Source organism: Mirounga angustirostris, unplaced genomic scaffold, assembly GCF_029215605.1.
Source record: "Mirounga angustirostris isolate CCGP_5_RB_7025 unplaced genomic scaffold, mMirAng1.0.hap1 SCAF_3, whole genome shotgun sequence".
Lineage (NCBI taxonomy): Eukaryota > Metazoa > Chordata > Mammalia > Carnivora > Phocidae > Mirounga > Mirounga angustirostris.
In genome coordinates, this window is record NW_026991711.1 from 118,984,164 (window position 1) to 119,001,851 (window position 17,688).

Below are 17,688 nucleotides of genomic sequence, written 5' to 3' on the forward strand. Positions count from 1 at the left end.
AAATAATCTTTTTTTAACTGACTCATGAAATCTAAAGACTTGGGAACCCATTATTCTTATATCTTTTGTACTATTTGCCCTAACTTCCTATGGAATAAGAACTTTGTTGAATCAAGATAGTACTCAGCACAGATGGATGATTTGGGGCATTTTTCTACCTCAACACACTGGTGAATAAAGTTAAAATGTTTGACTTTATTCAGTTTGCAAGCTAGTAGATTGCTATATATAGATAAACTGTGGGTTAATACATACATACTTTCATCCAACCAGATACACCTTTATTTCCCTTTGACTGATTTTCAAGGAACTGTAGTACAATAAGAGATATTTAAAATGTATACATACGAGGGTGCCTGGGTGGCTCAGTCTTTAAGCATCTGCCTTCGGCTCAGGTCATGATCTCAGGGTCCTGGAATCGAGCCCCACATTGGGCTCCCTGCTTCACGGGGAGCCTGCTTCTCCCTTTCCCTCTGCCTGCCGCTCCCCCTGCTTGTGCACGTTCTCTCTCTCTCTCTCTCTCTCAAATAAATAAAATCTTAAAAAAAAATAAAATGTATACATATGTAATTCCATTTTAAAGAACTTTGCTCATCTTTAGGATCTTTCAGTGCCCATAGGTCATTACATTAGTTAATATCACACTGGCAAAGCATGGGATTATGACTCAGTTAAAATTTCTAGTTGGCAAAATTTTAGATAGAAGACTAGTGTGTATAGGGAGGGATAATTATTGCAGGATTGAGATCCAAAAGGGATTAAAGACCTCATGCAGACCATCCTTATGCTATACAGGAGATAGTAGGACCAGAGAAGTTGGCAGTATAGCTAGGAAACGAAATAAAATGCTAAGGAGAATAAAGTCTTTTTAAAAATAAGGAAACTCTTTAAAGTTGAAATTTTGAATTCTATTATAGTTTACTAATGTGTAGATTGATAAGTCAACTTGCTCCATTAGGATGGTACACACTTTATTTTAATATTTATTTATAATGAAGTCCTTGAGCCCAGTAAGGGGCTCCATCCCAGGACCCTGAGATCATGACCTGAGCCAAAACCAAGATTCAGACGCTCAACTGAATGAGCCACCCAGGCACCCCAGCTCCCACGTATTTTTAAGAATGATACATTACAGTGAAGTGTTTATGTTTATACTCACCTTTTACATCTTTTAAGTAAATATTTATCCAGATAATCTTTACCTCAGATTTATCATGAAACCCTGAAGTCAGTACACAGTCATGTTTCTTTTCTTTTTTTTTTTTTTTAATTTATCTGAGAGAGAGAATGGGAGACAGAGCATGAGAGGGGAAGGGTCAGAGGGAGAAGCAGACCCCCCACTGAGCAGGGAGCCTGATGTGGGACTCGATCCCGGGACTCCAGGATCATGACCTGAGCCGAAGGCAAGTTGCTTAACCAACTGAGCCACCCAGGCGCCCCACAGTCATGTTTCTAATGACTTTATATTTCAATAGCATTTTCTATTTTTCAATAATTTAGAAGTTTATTTGTTAGGACAGTGACCATGACTTAAAATTTGTCCTTACTGATTTATAATTTGTGATTATAGAATTAATACAAGCTCATTATAAAACAGCACAGAATTATATACTTTTTTTTTTTTTAAGATTTTATTTATTTATTTGACAGATAGAGAGCACAAGTAGGCAGAGTGGCAGGCAGAGGGAGAGGGAGAAGCAGGCTCTCCGCTGAGCAGGGAGCCGGATGCGGGGCTCGATCCCAGGACCCCAGGATTGTGACCTGAGCCGAAGGCAGCCGCTTAACCGACTGAGCCACCCAGGCGCCCCCAGAATTATATACTTTTGAAGGTGAAAGGCTTGCAGAGTCTCATTTTAAATAACCTGAAATATAACTAGTGTTAACAGACTAGTTCATGATTATTTCTGTATTTGTAATCTTCTTGATTAGTAAAACCTTATGACTATATACATATGTGAATATGTGTGTATATGGTTGTGTGTGTGTATGCATTTGAAGTATATCACTCCACTCAAATATAACCATACTTTAAAATCTGGTAAGCTAACTAACAAGATAGTTTTAATCTTATTCTTTGATACTCCATTCTAAAAATATTTTGCTGTATTTTATCCTAAGAGGTTACTTTGAATGTACATATATAAACACACTTATATACCCAGTGTGTAGCCACTGTCCTAACAAGGTAAATCTGTAATAGGAAGAAAGAAGTAGGAGAAATTTTCCTCTTCAGGTAGTCTCTTACTTGATTTCTTACTTGAATTCCCTGTCATAAAAAATTTCAAAGAAGTCATGAAATCTATTTAGAACATGATGCTACAGTGAAACAAATTTTATAAGTGTTCATTCAACCTATTTCTTTGTTTAAAATTACAGTGAATTTGAAGTTTTCATATAGAAAGTAATTGGGATAGATTTCTGAAGTGACGGTCTAGTTAGAAATCTCCTTGCTAATTTGTAGATTTCCAAATAATGAGCAACAGTATTTACTTTGAGGCTTTTAGAATCACCGGAAGATCTAGCTGAAAATAGAGATTCTGATTCATTATGTCTGGGGTGGGGTCTGAGATTCTGAGTTTCCAAGAAATTCACAGGCGTTGCTTATATATTGCTGGTCTATGGACTATACTTTGAATAGGAGGGCTTTACGACAGAAGTCAGCAAACATTTTCTGTAAGGGGCCAAGTGGTGTATATTTTTAGCTTTGTGGATCATATGGTCTCTCACATAGCCTTAAAGTTGAAATAAGTTGATTTTTAGCACCAAAGCAGCCATAGACAATACCTAGAGGAATGAGTGAGGCCATGTTCCAGTAAAAAGAAACAGGTGCAGGACAAATGTGTCCTAGTTTGCCAACCCCTGCTTTAGGAGACTACTCTGAAATTAGATGGTGCTTACAAAAGATTTTTAATTTGGGGGCAAAATATATATATATATATTAGGTGGGGTAGGCTTGTCTATTTATATAATTTTAATTGGCTAGTTTTATAGCTGGAAGGGTATGACACACATTTCTAAAAATCACATTTCAATTTTGGGAAAACAAGTAACTGCTTCATACCTTATTGATAAACTTAATAACTTACTGAATACCTGAGTTTTAATGAATAAGTGATGATACTAAAGTAGTAATGAAAGATCAACTAAAGGCTGCCCTTTGAATAAGCAGGAAAGCTTACAACTTGAGGATGTTTAAAATTATAACAAAATAAAATAAGACAGCTGCTCTAAAGTCCATTGTTATTTTACTCACTTCTTTAGATTGTGAATCCAAAGTGACTTCCTTGCCAAGTTTGGGAAATGTTTTTCAGGGTTAAGAAGTGGAGTGGGAAACATAATTTAGTGGCGAGGAAAATAATTTTAATTGAAATTTTACAATAGGAAAGCCAAAGTAAATACAAATTTTTGTTGTTCAGTTGTTATGAACTATAAGAAAAACTGGCTTCCTTTTACCAGGCCTTGTGTAAAGAAAAAAGTTTGATGTGCCTGTCCTATAAAATTGCAAAACTGTAGAGGTCAAAAGAAAGGTCAAGTAGGAGATAGAGCCTGGAGCAAAGCTAATGAAATGTTAAAATAGCAGAAGACTTCAAATTCATTCTAAAATAGGGCAAGGCCTGTGATGTTCCATATAAAGGGAATAATGAGGCAGAGTTGAATCATCCAAACTAAGATCTGAGTAAACAGAGTTCACAACCCTCGTAGTCTGAACTAAAATCTCAGCTAGCACTATCCATCCATGCATCCATCCATCCATTGATCCATCTCCTTTTTTTCCCCCTGTGGCTATTCCAAAGCCTTATCACATCATACTCTTTTCTGTGGGCTCCACTTCCAGTCACAGAAAGGTCATTGTGAGTGAACTTACTGCTTCTTCCATCCCCTTCTCAGGATTATAAACTTACTTTACATACACACCCATTATCCTATTTCTCTTCTCTCAGAGTATTAAGTGTCCTTCCACCTGCCCAAACTTAATTTTACTTCCTTTGCTCTAGATCCTATACCCTGCCCATCCCTGCAATTCCATTTTTCATATATCTTCAGCCTTTCCCTTTGTAGCTAGTCGTCTTGTTAGAATACTTCTAAAACATTCGAGTTTCTCCTCTGGTAGAGAAAAAAAATCCTCATGCCCAGTTCTCCTCTCCACTTCTAAGCATCTTGGAAGAATAGAGAAGGGGTAGGCCCTGTCTCCACAGTGACTGCATTTGCTAGCAGAGGTATCTTGCAGTTACCCCTACACTAAATTGTTTTCTCCTTGAATTGACTGCAGTCCTCCTAATTACAAAATTTAATGTTCTTTTTTTTTTTTTTGAGAGCGCTTCAATGCGCATGCATGCACACACACATTGGGGAGGGGGGTGGCAAAGGGAGAGGGAGAGAGAGAATCCCAAGCAGGCTCTGTGCCCAGCCCAGGGCCCAGTGCAGAGCCCAATACAGGGCTCGATCTCACAACCCTGAGATCATGACCTGAGTTGAAAACAAGAATCGGATGCCCAACAGACTAAACTACCCCGGTGCCCCGTGCATTTTTCAATCCATTATTTGAGATGGCTTATGATTCCTCCTCAGAGTTCTTTTCTTTCTTAATTTCTATGACACTACTCCCTCCTGTTATCTTTCAGCCTTCTGATCACTACTTCTCACTTGTGGAATCATTTTTTCAGCTGCTACTAGTTGGCTGAAGTCTTCCAAGTCTTATCTGGCCTGCCTTGAGGCTCTTTCCTGAGAAACCTGCCTTTTGGTTTTTATTTGTATTTCCTGTTGCTTGCTGGGAATTTTTACTTCAGTGTCCTGCAGGCATAATTCAGTTTAGTATATCTAAAATTGACTTCATTATTTCTCACTGCCCACCAGCCTGTTTCTTCTCCTGGCTTCCCAATCGCGGTGAATGATATTTTATCCAGCCAGTAACTCAGGTGAGAAACCTGGCATTGCCTTCAGTTCTTCCTTCTCTCTCAGTAACTCCAGCCAGTCAAGGACACAAAATAAAGGCTGGCATTTATTGTCTGTGTGCTCAATAAATGCTAGGCACTGTAACAAATATTGCTAATGCTATCTTAGTCTTCAGAGAAACACTATAGAGAGGAATTGTTATTCTCATTTTAAAGATAAAGAATTAGATTTTCAGGTAAGTTAATGTAGTTTTTTAAGTACTAGAGCCATGATTAAATTCCAGTTGAAAGAGAGTTGGCTTTCCAGATCCTTTACTCTAACCATACTAAACCATTAACCACCTCCATTGTTTCTTGCTTCTATACATGTTGTTATTTCTTTAGAACTCTAATTTCCTCATACTCAGTTTTAGATCAGGCATTAACTCTTCTGTAGAATCTCTCCCCTTCTACAAGCCAGACAGCTCCCTTATGTTCCAGTAATGCTGTCTAAAACTTTTAACACTTCAGCACATTGTGTCATTAGACTCTTGTCTTTGAAGGCAATACTGAGGACAGTACTGATTCTTGCTCATTTCTCTATCTCCCATATATAATGCCTGATACAGATAATACATTATGTAAATTTTGGTGAAGTAAAAGAATAGAGAATTGAGAAAATTATAAAGTAAAGAATCAGAGTATAAAGTAAGGGGTGAATGTATGTTGTTCTTTCCTTAACGAGAGACAGCAATTCCTAAGGGAGGGAAGCTTTCTTTTAAAAATTCTAACCCTTATGTCCTAAATAGCACTGGTAAAATTAGTTGGAATACACACATCTTTATTCTCTCCAGCAATTTTTATTAAGTAATTTTTAGGAAAAAGAATACAAAAGAAGTTGTGTCATTTTGTGTTTCTGAAAGGAACATAAAAGGAAATACACTTCGCAAGTAATTGAAATGTAGTGGTGTTTAGTATTTTCCTTCAGATTTTGGGTTTGGTTAAGAAGTTTGATTCCAGATGAGGAACTGATAGTTATTCCAACCAAAGCTCACACAGCTTAAAATTCTTTGGGAATTGGGGATTTCTTGGCCAGGGATAGAACAAAAAATAAAAGGCAACTCACATGTGTGAAGGGGGAATAAATTAGTACCAACTAGCTCGTCCTATCTACATCTGAGCCAGTCAGACACAGAAACAAATAGCCAGTTGGTTCTTATTGTGGACCCTTAATATAAACTTCTTATTCTGGTAAGCACAGAGAGCTTTCTGCTTAGAGCAAAATTGGTTAGCACTGAAATGACTGCTTCAAATGGGGGGAATTCTGTCATAGAAGCATGTCTTAAATGCGGGAACTTAGGGAGAGGAAATATTGGAATTAATGTGATATAAGAATGAAGATTTCAATTCAATAGAGTGTAGTCTGGTATGTAGTATAGAGATTCAGTTCAAGGTCAACCAGTGAGTGCTACAGTAAAAACAATAAACAACATGAAACAAGAAAGGAGACCTGCTAGAACCTGTTGGTCTCTCTCTTAAATAAACAAAGGCAATTTATTTGAAACTTTTGTTAGTGTCTTATTCAGTACCTTAGTTTTAATGTGGTTCCTTTTAATTTCCAGAATCATTGAAGTAATTTGAATCTTAAGTTTTATATATATTCCATTCCTATAAAATATAAATAATTAAAATATAATTCTTTTATAACTTATTCACTTTATAAGTTACTATTAAATATCAATATAAATATATTGCTAGAGAGTATGTTTCCAGAGTACAAAATCTGGATGTAAATATTGGAAGTCTAAGTTCTCTAGAGAATTACAGAGGGAAATGATTATGAATTTGTAGGAAGACGGTAATACCAAGCAGAAATGTACATATACATACACAAACCCATAATTCTTTTTTTTTTTTTTTTTTAAAGATTTTATTTATTTATTTGACAGAGAGAATGAGAGAGAGAGAGCACATGAGAGGGGGGAGGGTCAGAGGGAGAAGCAGACTCCCTGCCGAGCAGAGAGCCCGATGCGGGACTCGATCCAGGGACTCCAGGATCATGACCTGAGCTGAAGGCAGTTGCTTAACCAACTGAGCCACCCAGGCGCCCCCACAAACCCATAATTCTTTAGTTTCTTTCTTCTATCTACCTCCTGGGTCTATTTGTATAATCTTATTTTTTGTGTTTTTGTTTTGGCTTTGAGATAGGTCTAGTTGTAGGTATTTTGCTTAAAGGAAGGGAGAATGAAATAGAATGTCAAAAGAATTTTTAAAAATCTCATCTGTAGCCAGCTTTCTTTTCTATATAGGCTAACATTTATTATTTGCTATGTGCCAGACACCTGATTCTCAGCTGTGTAAGGGAAGACTGTATTTTTATTTCCATTTTGGGGAATTGAGTCTCAGAGAGGTCAGACAGTTTCTACCTTCATACCCCTTGTAAGTGGCAAAGCTGACACTCAAACACATATCTGCCTAACTAGAGTTTAAATGCGTAAACGCTAACAGGAACCAAATAAGTATTTCATTGCAGCATTCTTTATTATTGGAAAGAAAGTCTTTAGAACCAGAACCAAATAGTATCTTTTTTATAACTTATATTTTAGGGTATGGAATTTGTTCTATTATAACGAGTCTATCTTTGTAACCATATTTTTTGCACTCTTATTTTATTTTTAATTTTATTTATTTATTTGTCAGAGAGAGAGAGCACAAGCAGGGGGAGCGGCAGGCAGAGGGAGAAGCAGGCTCCCCACTAAGCAAGGAGCCTGATGCGGGACTCGTCCCAGGACTCTGGGGTCATGACCTGAGCAGAAGGCAGACGTTTAACCAACTGAGCCACATAGGCGTCCCATACTTACATTTTACATACAGTTGACACAAAAGCATTTCGAAGGAATATTAATTTGTTACAGTGTGTTTAGGTATATGGAAAGAATGTGAGTGGCTTGGAAGGAATTTTATCTTGAATTCATTTTCTTGGTCTCATTGATATTTGAAATAATAATTGTAGCAAATCTCTAAAAATAGTCATGTCATTTTCAGAAGTACTTTAAGCCTATTTGAGAGACTGTGAATGCTGAAATAAAATGGAAGGTTTTCAAAGTTAAATATTTCCATTAAATAGTGCTATGAGATGATGGGATTTGATTTCTTTGGGGGGTGTGTGTGTGTGTGTGTGTGTGTGTGTGTGTGTGTTTTCCACCTATTCAGTAGTATAGTCCAAATTAGAAATCTGTATGGCATGACAAAAATCAGCTTGACAGGGCTAGGTATTATCTACCTACTTTTGTGGGTTTGACAGTATTAATATTAAATGATGCTGAAGTTTTACTTATTCTGGATAGAAATTTCTTTATTTTATATCTGATCAAGTTTTTGCTTTGTTGGTTTAAAATATATAATAGAGGAAAGTGTTACCCTTTTATTTTTTTTATTTAAAAAATCTCTACACCCAACATGGGTTTGAACTCACAATCCCGAGATCAGGAGTTGCATGCTCCATCTACTGAGCCAGCCAGGTGTCCCTGGAAAGTGCTACCCTTGATCAAGCTTATCATTTTCCTTTTCCATACCTTTCCCTTCATGAAATTATAGAAGAATTAATGAGCAAAAATTGTATATACTCCACCCAATTTTCCCAACCTTTTATTACCATTTGCCTTGCAATGTGTGACTACTTCAGATCATGAAATAAAAAGTCATGAATGACTTATAACAATAAGAAACATTTTGGAATCCTTAGTAAACCTCATGATAAAACTGAATGAAACAACACACAATAGATGCTTTGGGCCAGTAGGGTTTTCTTTTTATTTTGTGTAAGACCAGTAGTGCCTTGTCTTATACATGCATGCAAATTAAAATTAAGAAAGAGGGGAATCTGGGGGGCTCAGTCGGTTAAGCGTCTGTCTTGTGCTCAGGTCAGAATCTCAGGGTATGGGATCAAGCCCCACGTCAGGCTCCCTGCTCAGCAGGTAGTCTGCTTCTCCCTCTCTCTCTGCCCCTCCCCCCACTTGTGTGTGCTCTCTCTCAAATAAATAAAATCTTAAAAATAAATAAAATTAAGAAAGAATTTGTAATAGACCATAAGTACCTTCTGAGCCTCACACTGAGAGTGAGCCTTTCAAGAACCTACAAACACTAGAATTGCAGGCACTTCCCCCTTTTAATCTTACTCATTCTTTCTTAATATTCATAGAACTTGTGGGATCACAAAATAAAACAAAAGGGCTGAAAGGAAACTGCCTAAAATCACCAGTTCTTTTTACTCTGTGTAAATATAGCGATAGCTCTTTTGAAGATAAGCTGAATCTTGATTTCTCCTACACTGATAAATGAAAAACCATGATTAGGAAAAGGAGGAAGGAACTTGAAATAATTGTCAATTTTGTTCCTTCTGTCTTAAAAATGCCTATTGGTAAAATGTAAAATTCCCATACGTATATTTCCTCACCTCTTCCCCCAGCCCCTATATAACTTATACAAACATAGATCTGTTTCTGGATGCTAAAATCTATTCCAGTGTCTTTTTCTGGTTCTGGTAACTTCTTTTTTTAAAAACGACTTTGTTTTTATGTTATGACTTGATTTCTAGAATTTTTCTTTGCTCTTTTTGCATGTTTACTGTGTAAGATGAACTTAGTACCAAAGTATCATTTTCCCACCAAAGTAATTATGTTGAGCTACTACTGAGATCTCACTGAATTTATAGTTTCTTTCTGAGGTAATTGGTATCTTTACAGTCTTGAGTATTCCCAGATTATGGTAGGTTATTTCTCTTTACTCAGATACTCTTTTAATGTCTTTCAGTAAAGTTTTATTTTTAATTGCAATATAATTCACATAACATAAAACCCACCATTTTAAAGCATATAACTCAGTGATTTTTAGTGTATTCTCTGTGTTGTACAATTACCACTCTCTAATTCCAGAACATTTCCATCACTCCAAAATGAAAATCCCATACTTAATCAGTTACTCCTCTGTCATCCCCTCCTCCAGACCCTAGGAGCCCCTGTTCTACTTTGTCTATGGATTTGCTTATTCTGGACATTTCATGTAAATGGAATCATACAAGTTCCAGAAGTGTGATCTTTTTTTTTTTAAGATTTTTATTTATATGACAGAGAGAGACACAGCAAGAGAGAGAACACAAGCAGGGAGAGTGGGGGAGGGAGAAGCAGGCCTCCCGTGGAGCAGGGAGCCCGATGCGGGGCTCGATCCCAGGACCCCAAGATCATGACCTGAGCCGAAGGCAGACGCTTAACGACTGAGCCACCCAAGCGCCCCAGAAGTGTGGTCTTTAATGTCTGGCTTCTTTCACTTAGTATAGTGGTTTTAAAGTTCATCCATGTTGTAGCCTGTATCAGTACTGCTTTCCTTTTTATGGCTGAATTACATTGCATTGTATGGATATGCCACATTTTGTTTAATTTATCTGTTGGTGGACATTTGGTTTGTTTCCACTTTTTAGCTCTTATGAATAATGCTGCTATGAACATTCAGGTGCAAGTTTTTGTGTAAAAACATGTTTTTAGCTTTTGAGTATATACCTGGAATGGAATTGCTGGATCATATGGTAACTCTCTTAACTTTTTGAGGAACTCTCAAACTCTCTTATGCTATACCATTTTATGTTGTACCAGCAATGTGTGAGATTTCTGATTTCTCCACATCCTCACCAATAACCTGTTCCTTTCTTTTCTTTTCTGTTATAACCATCTTAATGGGTATGAAGTGTTATCTCATTGTGGTTTTGATTTGCATTTTTAGAGTGACTTATGATGTCTAGCATCCTTTCTTGTGCTTGTTGGCCTGTGTATATCTTCTTTGCAGAACTGTCTATCCAAATGCTATGCCCTTTTTTTTTAAATTTTATTTTTAAGATTTTATTTATTTTTTGACAGAGAGAGACAGCGAGAGAGGGAACACAAGCAGGGGGAGTGGGTGAGGGAGATGCAGGCTTCCTGCTGAGCAGGGAGTCTGATGCGGGGCTTGATCCCAGGACTCTGGGATCATGACCTGAGCTGAAGGCAGACGCTTAACGACTGAGCCACTCAGGCATCCTGCTATGCCCTTTTTAAAAATGGGTTTTTTGTCTTTTTTTTGAGTCATAAGAATTTATTTATATCTCAGATAGTAGATCCTTGTTATATATATGATTTGCAAATATTTTCTTCCATTCTATGGGTTATCTTTTCACTTTCTTGATATTGTCCTTTGAAGCACAAAAGTTTTTTAGTATGATGAAATCCAATTTATTTTTTCTTTAGTTGCTTATCTAAGAAATCATTGTTTAATTCAAGATTGTGAAAATTGCTACCTATGCTTCCTTTTAAGAGTTTTGTAGTTTTAGTTATTTCATGTAGGTCTGGTCCATTTTGAGTTAATTTTTGTATATTATATGAGTTAGAGGATCAAATTCATTCTTTTGCATCCAGTTGTCCCAGCACCATTTGTTGAAAAGACTGTTCTTTACCTACTAAGTGGTCTTTGGTACCTCTGTTGAAAGACTATAGATCTATGAATTTATTTCTGGCCTCTTAATTCTGTTCCATTTGTCTATGTTTGTCCTTATGCCAGTACCATACCATTTGATTACTTTGTGTTAAGTTTTGAAATTGGGAAGTATGAGTTCTCCAGCTTTGTTCTTTTTCAATATTGTTTTGACAGATTTATTGACATATGAATTTTGGGATCAACTTGTCCATATCTGCAGAAAGAGGCAGTTGGAAAGGAAAATTGAGAAATTGTACCGAACTTATAGATCAGTTTAGGGAGTATTGCCATTTTTACAATATTGTTTTCAATTCCATGAACACAGGTTATCTTTTTATTTATTTAGATCTTCTTCGGTAAAGTTTTATGATTATCTTCATGTGAGTCTTGCACATTGTTAATTGTGTTTCTAAGATTTTATAATTTTCATTCTAAGGATCTTTTACTTTTAGCATAAAATTTCTTTTTGACTTTTTAAGTTTTTATTTCAATTCCATTTAGTTAACATACAGTGTTACGTTAATTTCAGTTATGTAGCACAAAATTTTTTTAATTGGCTAATGCTGCTGTATAGGAAGTTGTTGATTTTATCAGGGATAAACAAATAGACCCAAAGAATGGAATAGAAAGTTTGAAAACAGACCCAGACATACATGGTTATATGCCTTAGGACAAGGCACCACAGCAATTTAAGGAGGGGGAAAGATGGTCTTTTCAGTAAATTGTGAGGAAAGAATTGGATATCCATAAGGAGTAACAGGAGCATTGGCCACTACCTTATAAATATACAAAAATTTTAGATGAATTATAGACCCAAAAGGTCAAAGGAAGAATAAAGCTTCTCTTAAAAATAGTATATCTTTATAACCTTGGAGTAGTGAAAGATTTATTGAAAAGGCCACAGAAAAGTACTAACCATTAAAAAGAAATAAATTGGACTGTATTTAATAAGAACTTGTTCATCAGAGGATCTTATTAGAGAGTGAAAAGGTAAGCCATAAACCGAAGAAGATATTTGTGATTATTGACAAAGAATTTGTGTGTAGAATATGCAAAGAGCTCTGGAAGCCAATAGAAAAATGAGCAAAAGATGAACAGGAATTTCAAAAAAGAGAATATTTGAATGGGCAATAAGTATGTTTGTCTTCAGAAAAATAAATATTAAAACCACAACAACAGACCCACTAAAATTAAAATTTAATTTTAATTTTATTTAATTTTATTTATTTAATTTAATTTTAATACTAAATGTGGGTGACAGTGCGGAAAACTGAAACTCCTACATTGCCAGTAGAAGTGTACAGTAGTCAACTACTTTGGGAAAATGTTTGATGTTTCTACTAAAGTCAAATTTACATTTACCTTATAACCCAGCAGTTCCACTCCTTTGAGGAGTGTATCTTCTTCATTCCCTGCCACAGATCTTTTAGGGCTAGAATCCTTCAAATGTTAATTCAAATCCAAGTACCTCCCTTTCTGTGACCTGTACTTAGGAGAGGAGGAGAAGACATAGGCATGGTGACCTTAAGTCCAGGGTTCTTACTATTAATGACTTTGGGCTCTTATTCCTGCAGTGCACCTCCCTGTATGTCCTCCGTTTGGATTGTTCCAGTGAGGAAAAGATTCTGTTCTTCCTCCGGCACCAATTGGATATTAGCTTCTTTTTTTTTTTTTTTTTAAGCATGGCTCATCTTTATGAGGATAAGCAAAGAGTATTATTGCAATAGTTAGTGGAGGGAATGTTAAAGAAAATGTAGTAAAATAAGTAAAATTGCTGTAAGATAGAGGAATCAAATATCAGGGGAAATCTGTGCACGTAAGCTAGTTGGCACTCACAGTAATCATAAAACGAGATGTGTCTTTGCTGATACTTAGGAACTCATTGAAAGCCACTTCAGTTAAGTAACCTATTGAGAACTGAAATGTCTATAAAAGACATAATCTGATTTATGACTCACATATGGACCAGTGCTGTTTTTAGTGCTTACAGAAAGAGTAGTTTCTTCATGTAATCTAAAAATGGTACAAACAGGACAAGTACCTGAAATAATACATATTTTTAGTTCTAAGTGAGAACAAGAGACAGGGAAACAGTGCTAATTAATGAAAGAACATGCTTGTAATGTAACAAGATTTATACTGTAGAATTAGGTTATGATAAACTCAGTGACTATGAAACACAGTAAAGAAGTTTAAGGGATTAAATTGAACATTTTGCTCTAATGAAACTGAAAAATTATATTTGATAACCAGGACAGTTTTTGACAGAGAACTTAAGGTCACTCTATTCACTAATCGTGTAAATGTCCAATATTCTCTTTTAATATGTGTAAAATATTAGGGAAACATATTTTTAGGTTGTAAGCATTTTCAATAAAAATTGATGGTGTTTTGTTATACCAAATTACATTTGCCTTTTTTCATTTGTTTTTTTCCCCTAGGAAACTGACTGGACATTCTTTCCACATGGGCTATAGCATGGCAATTTTGAATGGCATTGTTGCTGCTCTTACTGTAGCATGGTGCCTCATGTAAACCCACACCGAAGCAATATTTTTGGCAAAACTTAGTCATGATTGCTTTGTAATAACAGGGAAGAACATCATTTCATCATTTGTCTACTCAGAAGACCAAGAAACGTGCTGTTATGTGGTTCAGATATGTCATATCATCGTCATTATGGAGGACCTTCTTTTTTTTTTGTAAATGGAGGGCCTTCGTAAGCACCATTCTAGAACTTAGGCATTGAGAATATCTGAGTATTAAGTTTCAAGTAATTTCTTAAAAATGTGAGCTGTTTACCTCGTCTTTTTACTTTTGTGTGCATTGTCCTTATAAATTATAGAAACATTTTAATGGAATTCAAACGTGAAAACTTGAATATGGGATGCTATGTATAATACTACATTTTTGCTAAGAAATACTAGTCGACTGTTTAAATGAGATAGAAATACTTCTTATTTATTCATGATATTAGAAAAGCAAACAATGCCTACTACTTCGACATTTTATAGAAGCTACTTTGAAATCAGAATATTTAGTTTTCAATAATCATAATCAATGGAAGGTGCATTTATATTTTTTAATGGTATAATTCCTTATGTGTTTTTTTATATATTTTCCTACTACATATTGAATTTGTATGTTTTTTAAATAGCTACATCTAGACAAATGTATATGTTATTTTTTAGCTGGTGGAAAGCTAATACCTACCATTTTAAATAAGTATTTTTTTTTTTTTTTTAAAAGCAAAAAAAAAAAAACCCCACAAAAAACAAACACATTGATCTGAGTTTAAAATTAAGTAAACCTATTTTAGCAAAAAAGTCTGATAAAAAGTAAATTACTTAAGCCATTAAAATGTTTGAGAAAGTTGAAGTTGTTCATTATTTGTTTCCACATTTGCAAATATTTGTCTTCGTGTGTATATGATTACTCCAACGGAACTGATACTATTTTGTTTTTAATAAATAATAGATCTGAAATTTTTATATTTAGAAATGCTTGAACTACTTTGTTTTTAATCTCAGCGATTTAGTTACCAAAATGGAAAAGGTATTTTGATAGTGTTGTTTCATAATTTTCATATTTAAATATTCTTCTACAATTGTGGTGTTTGTTTTTGTTTTCATAGTCCTTAAGCTTAATTGTTCATACTTCTTTTCTAAATACCTGTTTAGAAAGTCTCTTCAATTTTAGAAAGATGAGCTATTTAAAATGCCGTTTATCCTGGCCATAGAAAAATTTCTATTAGGAAAGCATTGTGTAGCAAAACTACTTATTCAGGCTGAATGGGAAATGAGTATGTGCAGTGTGTTCCTGTTAGGTGCTAAGTGTTGTTACTGAGTAAATGATTTAATGATATTTCTAAAAGTCTTAACACATTTTTGCTACTCAGAAACCTTCCATTGGAAATGACAAATGCTGCTCCAATTTAAATTATCTGAAGTGGTTAGATTAATATGGGGGGAGGGGTGTGTATGTGTGTGTGTGTGTGTGTGTGTATCCACTTATATCCATATACAAATCCCATGGCTTAGAGTATTCCTTCCAAAGTGGTCGAAATGAATTTATTTTTACTTTCTCCTCACCCTCTCCCAGCTCTTCCATTGCAATTGAACATACAGGTAACAAAATTAATTTTCCTTCTCTCCACCCTTCCAAACCTTCCCCCCACCCCACCCAATTTGGATAGCTCCTTCCAGATTCTTTGTGTCCTATGACTAAGAAAAATATTACAGTACACCCTCTATATGTAGGTATCTATAAGATATTATATGTATATATAATATAAATACATATAGAAGTATATCTGTAAGATAGTTCTTCTGGACTAGCACTCCTCTTTCTTGGGAAGTTCCTCTCTCCAGTTCATCATAGGTTCCAAATATAAACCATCCTACTTCCATAGCAGAGTGATTGATAAGGATAGGTATGTAACCAAAGCTAGGTCAGTCCTAGCTTCTCATCTCTCTGGGCCAGTGACCCCTGGCCAACAGGGGTGCCAGAAAGATTGGATTTCAGTGAAGACCTCTTCCTGGCTTACAGAGAACTGTCTTCTTCTCATTATATCCTTACTTGGTGGAGAGAGGGCCAGCTATCTTCCTCTTATAATGATACTAATTTCATCATGGGGCCTTCACCCTCATGACCTAATTACCTCCCAGAGCACTACCCCCTAATACTATCTTATTGGGGCTTAGAGTTTCAACAAATGAATTTGGGGAGGGGATAAACCTGCAGTCCATTACAATATCCAATATCAAAAGTACGTTCTTCGAAAAGATAGATTTCTAGTAAAACATTTTAAAAGAGATTTTCTATATTTGTCTATTTTTTCATTTCTGCTCTGTTCTTGATTGTATCAGGGCCCTATATTGCAAGCAACAGAAACCATCTGGCTAACTTAAGGAAAAGGGAATTTAATGGGATATCCAGTCGCTCTCAGAACTGGTGGGCAGGAACCAGGAGAGTACTAGAGGAGAAAAGTACTCAAGGAGGAAGCAAAGGGACTGTTTGATAGTGGGAACAGCCTGGTCAGGATGATCTAATGAATCATTCCTGTCATTTGTTCTTGCTGCTTGCAAGATCAGCTAAGGGTTTGGAGTCCTTGGAGAGAGTGCACAATTGGCCAAGATTGGGTTATGTGCCTACTCTTTTGGCTTCTGTAATTGAGGTTAGCATCTGGAATTCTTTGGGGATGGGTGAACGGGTAGTGACAAAGACAAATGTTCACTACACTTCACTCTTGGCTGTTCAATTTCCACACATATACTATTCCTTTTATACTTAAATTTCCAAATGTACTCATGCCTAACAATGCAGCTATCATTTACTACATCCAAGGCCAAGGCCTTCATGTTCATTTTTCTAGTTTTACCACATTCTCATTGATGTTCTGCAAATTACACTGAACAGTATGTGTGTGTGTGTGTGTGTGTGTGTTTTAGAAGCATGAATGGGGAAGGGCAGAAGGAAAGGGAGAGAGAATCTTAAGCACGTTCCACGCCCAGCACGGAGCCTGATGTGGGGCTTGATCTCATGACCCTGAGATCATGACCTGAGCTGAAATCATGAGTCAGACACTCAACCGACTGAGCCACCCAGGCTCCCCCTGAACAGTCATTTTAATACTAACACAGCAGGAAGAGATGGGAAATTTGTTTAAATACATGTTATGTATGACAGCAAGAAAATACAGGTGGGAGTTACTGTTTTATTTAAGAACTGGATCATGAGACTTTACTTCTGCATCTGTTCTTTTACTTTTGTCTTGGCTGCTACCTTGACCAATTAGGTTTCTTCCCTAATACAGTGACCAAGTTTGTTTTAGACAGGACTAAGCTCTTGTTTCTTTTACCACCAAATATGGTAATACAAGAACACACCTCAGAGAATCTTCAGTTTTCCCTCTATACTCTTCCCTGTTCTTACATGTGACAGCAACTGTATTATAACGTTAAAACACCCCAACTAACATGGCAACCCTCTTTTTTGCCAGATTACCTAGTGGCATAAAGAATCCAAAATTACCATGTGGCAGTTTGAACTTCCAGTTATTTTCAACTAATTTCTTTTGAACTCTTAAATACTAAAATCTTTAAAAACAGTAGGGTCTAGAGTAGGAAGGAACAAAAAGCAAAAACTTTATGAGAGGGTAATTGGGTGTAATAGTGAGAGGCTTCTTAGTTCTTGGAGCTTATATAGGAACAGGAGAAATAGCATTAGAAATCAGTTGTTGGATATAAATATATACTGCATTCAGAAAGACCCCAACTTTAAGTGCTGTCTCTGGGTTGGCTTCATAAGTCTTCAA

The 17,688-nt window shown here is 35.9% G+C and overlaps 1 protein-coding gene across 2 annotated transcripts in view; it reads left to right on the plus strand.

The window, feature by feature from the left end:
- The window catches only part of ARL6IP6 (ADP ribosylation factor like GTPase 6 interacting protein 6), a 35,339-nt gene extending 20,476 nt beyond the window's left edge, over positions 1-14,863 (plus strand). The window contains exon 4 of one of the 2 annotated variants that reach the window (XM_064586552.1): positions 4,855-4,903. In XM_064586552.1, coding sequence (XP_064442622.1) covers positions 4,855-4,888 — 34 coding nt within the window. In that variant the 3' untranslated portion in view covers positions 4,889-4,903. Of the gene's footprint in view, positions 1-4,854; positions 4,904-13,813 lie in introns of those variants that run through there. The other variant, XM_045868852.3, reaches the window with a different exon arrangement.
- Positions 14,864-17,688: the final 2,825 nt, after the last annotated feature.